This window comes from Coregonus lavaretus (genome assembly GCF_964263955.1).
Source record: "Coregonus lavaretus genome assembly, contig: HAP1_SCAFFOLD_763, whole genome shotgun sequence".
Classification (NCBI taxonomy): Eukaryota; Metazoa; Chordata; class Actinopteri; order Salmoniformes; family Salmonidae; genus Coregonus; species Coregonus lavaretus.
Window position 1 is genome coordinate 100001 of NW_028158149.1, and position 6905 is coordinate 106905.

A 6905-nucleotide genomic window follows, 5' to 3' on the forward strand; every position below is an offset into this window, starting at 1 on the left:
AGCTCTCAGAGAGACAGGCAACATGAAAGAGAGAGAGAAAGGGAGAGAGAGTCAGCTCTCAGAGAGACAGGCAACATGAAAGAGTGAGAGACAGGGAGAGAGAGTCAGCTCTCAGAGAGACAGGCAAGATGAAAGAGAGAGAGAAAGGGAGAGAGAGTCAGCTCTCAGAGAGACAGGCAACATGAAAGAGAGAGAGAAAGGGAGAGAGAGGCAGCTGTCAGAGAGACAGGCAACATGAAAGGGAGAGAGTGTCAGCTCTCAGAGAGACAGGCAACATGAAAGAGAGAGAGACAGGGAGAGAGAGTCAGCTCTCAGAGAGACAGGCAAGATGAAAGAGAGAGAGACAGGGAGAGAGAGTCAGCTCTCAGAGAGACAGGCACCATGAAAGAGAGAGAGAAAGGGAGAGAGAGTCAGCTCTCAGAGAGACAGGCAACATGAAAGGGAGAGAGAGTCAGCTCTCAGAGAGACAGGCAACATGAAAGAGAGAGAGAAAGGGAGAGAGAGTCAGCTCTCAGAGAGACAGGCAACATGAAAGAGAGAGAGGAAGGGAGAGAGAGTCAGCTCTCAGAGAGACAGGCAACATGAAAGAGAGAGAGAGGGAGAGAGAGTCTGCTCTCAGAGAGACAGGCAACATGAAAGAGAGAGAGAGGGAGAGAGAGTCAGCTCTCAGAGAGACAGGCAACATGAAAGAGAGAGAGAAAGGGAGAGAGAGTCAGCTCTCAGAGAGACAGGCAACATGAAAGAGTGAGAGACAGGGAGAGAGAGTCAGCTCTCAGAGAGACAGGCAAGATGAAAGAGAGAGAGAAAGGGAGAGAGAGGCAGCTGTCAGAGAGACAGGCAACATGAAAGAGAGAGATAAAGGGAGAGAGAGTCAGCTCTCAGAGAGACAGGCAACATGAAAGAGAGAGAGAAAGGGAGAGAGAGTCAGCTCTCAGAGAGACAGGCAACATGAAAGAGAGAGAGAAAGGGAGAGAGAGTCAGCTCTCAGAGAGACAGGCAACATGAAAGAGAGAGAGAAAGGGAGAGAGAGGCAAAACTAGAGACAAATAGATAGTGATGGAGAAAGAGAGTCAATTTGACACATTAACTTGTTTTTTTGTTTGTTTTTTTAATATGCCATTTAGCAGACGCTTTTATCCAAGGCGACTTACAGTCATGCGTGCATACATTTTTTTTTTTTTTTTTTTTTTTGTGTATGGGTGGTCCCGGGGATCGAACCCACTACCTTGGCGTTAGAAGCGCCGTGCTCTACCAGCTGAGCTACAGGTTTCTCTTCATGTTGTTGTTTGTTTAAGTGTTTTCCAATTTTCCCAGAAGTGGTTAGATTCTATGGATTCTTCAATTACATTGAGCTGATTTCTGACGTGCTGTTCCTTCTTTTTCCGTAGTGTATTTCTGTATTGTTTTAGTGATTCACCATAGTGAAGGCGTAGACTCAGGTTTTCTGGGTCTCTATGTTTTTGGTTGGATAGGTTTCTCAATTTCTTTCTTAGGTTTTTGCGTTCTTCATCAAACCATTTGTCACTGTTGTTACTTTTCTTCGGTTTTCTGTTAGAGATTTTTAGATTTGATAGGGAAGCTGAGAGGTCAAATATACTGTTTAGGTTTTCTACTGCCAAGTTTACACCTTCACTATTACAGTGAAACGTTTTGTCCAGGAAGTTGTCTAAAAGGGATTGAATTTGTTGTTGCCTAATTGTTTTTTGGTAGGTTTCGACACTACTTTCCTTCCATCTATATCATTTGTTAATATTATTCAGTTCCTTTGGCTTTCATGATTGAGTATTGCTCTGTTCAAGTAGACTGTGATTTTGCTGTGGTCTGATAGGGGTGTCAGTGGGCTGACTGTGAACGCTCTGAGAGACTCTGGGTTAAGGTCAGTGATAAAGTAATTTACAGTACTACTGCCAAGAGATGAGCTATAGGTGTACCTACCATAGGAGTCCCCTCGAAGCCTACCATTGACTATGTACATACCCAGCGTACGACAGAGCTGCAGGAGTTGTGACCCATTTCTGTTGGTTATGTTGTCGTAGTTGTGCCTAGGGGGGCATATGGGGGAGGGAATGCTGTCACTTCCAGGTAGGTGTTTGTGTCTCCCTGTGTGCTGAGAGTGTCAGGTTCTAATCCAGTTCTGGCATTTAGGTCGCCACAGACTAGTACATGTCCCTGGAAGGGAATGGACATGGACATGCTCCAACTGATGGCGTTGTTTATGTGACATGGACATGCTCCAACTGATGCCATTGCGTGAAGACACACACTGCTGTCATATCAACACTTATATTAATTATAATGCCATTATTGCTTTAGTGCTGATTTTCACTGTTTATCAAGCACACGTGGCGCTAATAGTGATGTTTAGGGTACTGATGTTTTCATAATTTGACAGTGTGTCTTGGTGGTTGGGGTATTTTATTTTTATTTTGTCGTTATAAAAAGAAGCTGTTACCGCTTTCCAACATATGCTTTCCGTTTCATAGTTGTAACAAAGGCACTCCAAAAATAAAATTAATTGATCACTTGAATTTTTTTATTTTATTTTTTATATTTTTTATATATATAGCCTACAGTACTATAAACGAATGGAAATTATATTGTGTTATTTACAATATTTTTTCGTATACTAATGTTACCTAAGACCTTCATAAACAAAACCAAATGATTATTTTTGATATTGCATATATGAAATGTATGAATTGCACTGTTAGAACGTTGCAGTCAGAATGACTGCTCATTAGCTTGAAGGAGGAGTCCCTCGATGCCCAGCGTTTCTAGTGTTAACTGATTGTTAACTGATTGTTCCTCCTCTGTCCCTTCTCCTATCAGGTAACTACTACGGGACGCCCCGCCCAGTCCACATTGGCCCAGAGAGCCCACCAATCACGTACCAGGAACACCGGAACCTGCTACGGAACTTCAGGACGCGCAGCAAGTCGCTTAGCAACCTGGAGAAGGCTGTGGAGGAAGGAGAGAACAGTGAGGAGGACTCTGGTCTGTCAGGTATAGTCACATACAGGTGTCTATAAACTGTCTGTTAGCCTGAACATCTAGACATCCATCACAGATGAGACAGTGAGAACAATCACCATACTTGAGTATCTTACTTTGTTATTTTCTGATGATCTCATTTTGCTCTTTTGTAGCTTTAACAAGTATGTATGTGTTTTCTATCCGAGTTTGCTCCTCTCCCCAAGCTTAACATTGTTATCATCTATTTCCTACCAGGTGCCCTTGAAAAGTTCCTCAATGAGCTTGACACCTTGATAAGCTCGTTTCCCAATGATGGCTCACCACTCATCGTACTGGGCGACTTTAACCTCCTGACCCCTTTCCTCTTTTGACCTCACTCTTTCCCCCTCCCACTCCCAGGCAATACGCGTGACCTCATCTTCATTAGAGGCTGCTCACCTACTAATCTCACTGCAACCCCCCTCCAGGTCTCTGATCACTACTTTGTTTCCTTGTCTCTCCATCTCTCCTCCAACCCTACCCACTCAGCCCCTACCCAAATGATCATGCGCCGCCGCAATCTTCGCTCTTTCTCTCTCCCACTACTCTCTCCTCTTCTATCCTATAATCTCTCCCTTCTGTTAAATCCTTCTCCCTCCTGTCTCCTGACTCTGCCTCTTCGACCCTACCCTTTACGCATCCTTTGACCTACACTGTCTCCTTTCCTCCCGGCTGGCTCGGCCCTGCCCTTCTGTCATCCTTTCACTCCCTCCTCTCTACCTTCTCTTCCTCTGTATCCGCTGCTAAAACCACTTTCTATCACTCTAAATGTCAAGCTTCTGCCTCCACTCCTCCCTCCTCCCTCACTGCGGACGACTTTGAAAAAAGGTTGACGACATCCGCTCCTTGTTCACTCAGCCTATTGAGTCCACTGGTCGCACTCACACAGAACTACCCTACGCCTTGACCTCTTTCTCCAGATGACATCCTGCGTCTAGTGAGGTCTGGCCACCCAACAACCTGCCCGCTCTACCCCATCCCCTCCTCCCTTCTCCAGACCATCTCTGGAGACCTTTCTCCTTGTCTCTGACCAACTCTCTAATTTTCTCTCTCAGAACGATCTTGACCCTAACCAGTCAGGCTTCAAGGTGGCTCACTCAACTGTGACTGCTCTCCTCTGTGTCACGGAGGCTCTTCCAAAGCTGACTTGCTCTCCTCTGTTCTCATCCTCCTAGATCTATCGTCTGCCTTCGATACTGTGAACCATCAGATCCTCCTCTCCACCCTCTCAGGGCTGATCCTCCTCTCCACCCTCTCAGGGCTGGGCATCTCAGGCTCTGCACAGTCTTGGATTGCATCTTACCTGGCAGGCCGCTCCTACCATGTGGCGTGGGTAGTATCTGTGTCTGCACCACATACTCTCACTACTGGTGTCCCCCAGGGCTCAGTTCTAGGCCCTCTCCTCTTCTCTCTATACACCAAGTCACTCGGCTCCGACATATCCTCACATGGTCTCTCCTATCATTGCTATGACTTTTCTCCTTCCCGCTTCTGACACCCAGGTGGCAACACGCATCTCTGCGTGCCTGGTAGACATCTCAACTTGGATGTCGGCCCACCACCTCAAGCTCAACCTTGACAAAACGGAGCTGCTCTTCCTCCCGGGAAAGGCCTGCCCAGTCCAAGACCTCTCCATCACGGTTGACAACTCCACGGTGTCCCCCTCCCAGAGTGCAAAGAGCCTTGGCGTGACCCTGGACAACACCCTGTCATTCTTTGCAAACATCAAAACAGTGGCCTGCTTCCTGCAGGTTCCTGCTCTACAACATCTGTAGAGTACGACCCTACCTCACACAGGAAGTGGTGCAGGTGCTAATCTGGGCATTTGTCATATCATGTCTGGACTACTGTTGGCAAGCTCCTCCCGCTTGTGCCATCAATCCCTTGCAACTTAACCAGAATGCCGCAGCTCGCCTGGTGTTCAACCTTCTTAAGTTCTCCAATGTCCCCCCGCTCCTCCGCACACTCTACTGGCTTCCAGTTGAAGGTTGCATCCACAACAAGACCATGGTACTTGCCTACGGAGCAGCAAGGGGAACTGCCCCTCCCTACCTTCAGGCTATGCTCAAACCCTACATCCCAACCTGAGCACTCCGTTCCGCCATCTCTGTTCTCTTGGCCCTCCCACCCAGTCAAAGCTCTTCTCTGTCCTGCCACCCCAATGGGAGGGCAGCTTCCACTCAGCCCAGTCCAAGCTCTTCTCTGTCCTGGCACCCCAATGGGAGGGCAGCTCCCCCTCAGCCCAGTCCAAGCTCTTCTCTGTCCTGGCACCCCAATGGAGGAACAAGCTTCCCCCTAAAGTCAGGGCAGCGGAGTTCTGCCATCCCGTCACCGAAAACGTCTGAAAGCCTACCTCTGAAGAGTATCTTAAATAACTCATGGCACTAGTCTTTTCTTACTGACTTTGTTGAGGGAAAATGTACTTGATACGATGTGATGTGTTGTTGTCTCACCTAGCTATCTTCAGATGAAGGCACTAACTGTAAGTCCCTCTGGATAAGAGAATCAGCTAAATTACTAAAATGTAAATGTAGTCAAAACCTGGATCATGCTCAGTAGGCCAGCAGCAAAACAATTTGAAACAAAGATTGAAAATGAACAGACTTTATTAGACAGGTTCAGGTAATAAATCCTCTGCTCCAACTAGTTTTCTCCCATCACTGTGAAGCTGTCTCCGCACCACGTGCTCTCACCACTGGTGTCCCCCAGGGCTCAGTTCTAGGCCCTCTCATTTTCTCCCTATACACCAAGTCACTTGGCTCTGTCATATCCTCACATGGCCTCTCCTATCATTGCTACGCTGACGATACACAACTAATCTTCTCCTTTCCCCCTTCTGATAACCAGGTGGCGAATCGCATCTCTGCATGTCTGGCAGACATATCAGTATGGATGACGGATCACCACCTCAAGCTGAACCCTGGCAAGACGGAGCTGCTCTTCCTCCCAGGGAAGGACTGCCCGTTCCATGATCTCACCATCACGGTTGACAACTCCGTTGTGTCCTCCTCCCAGAGTGCGAAGAGCCTTGGCGTGACCCTGGACAACACCCTGTCGTTCTCCGCTAACATCAAGGCGGTGACCCGATCCTGCAGGTTCATGCTCTACAACATTCGGAGAGTACGACCCTGCCTTACACAGGAAGCGGCACAGGTCCTAATCCAGGCACTTGTCATCTCCCGTCTGGATTACTGCAACTCACTGTTGGCTGGGCTCCCTGCCTGTGCCATTAAACCCCTACAACTCATCCAGAATGCCGCAGCCCGTCTGGTGTTCAACCTTCCCAAGTTCTCTCACGTCACCCCCCTCCTCCGCACACTCCACTGGCTTCCAGTTGAAGCTTGCATCCGTTACAAGACCATGGTGCTTGCCTATGGAGCAGTGAGGGGAACGGCACCTCCGTACCTTCAGGCTCTGATCAGTCCCTACACCCAAACGAGGGCATTGCGTTCATCCACCTCTGGCCTGCTGGCTCCCCTTCCTCTGCGGAAGCATAGTTCCCGCTCAGCCCAGTCAAAACTGTTCGCTGCTCTGGCACCCCAATGGTGGAACAAGCTCCCTCACGACGCCAGGACAGCGGAGTCACTCACCACCTTCCGGAGACATTTGAAACCCCACCTCTTTAAGGAATACCTGGGATAGGATAAAGTAATCCTTCTACCCCCCCCCCCCCCAAAAAAAAATTAAAAATAAAAATAAAAATAAGACATTGTAAAGTGGTTATCCCACTGGCTATAGGGTGAATGCACCAATTTGTAAGTCGCTCTGGATAAGAGCGTCTGCTAAATGACGTAAATGTAAATGTAAACTGTGTGCTTAGTGAACAGGACCCTGGGGATGTAATGGGATATTCAGACCAAGAGCAGAGTTGAGAAGTGGGATGGGATCCATCC

The 6905-nt window shown here is 48.0% G+C and overlaps 1 protein-coding gene across 1 annotated transcript in view; it reads left to right on the forward strand.

Annotated features, from left to right (window-relative positions):
* Window positions 1-6905, forward strand: part of LOC311124365 (membrane-associated guanylate kinase, WW and PDZ domain-containing protein 3-like) — a gene marked incomplete at both ends in the record, with an annotated part of 73662 nt that overhangs the window by 25571 nt on the left and 41186 nt on the right. Inside the window, one exon of the mRNA XM_084198528.1 lies at window positions 2830-3003. Within this exon, the coding sequence (XP_084054654.1) occupies window positions 2830-3003 (174 nt within the window). The remainder of the gene's footprint in view (window positions 1-2829; window positions 3004-6905) is intronic.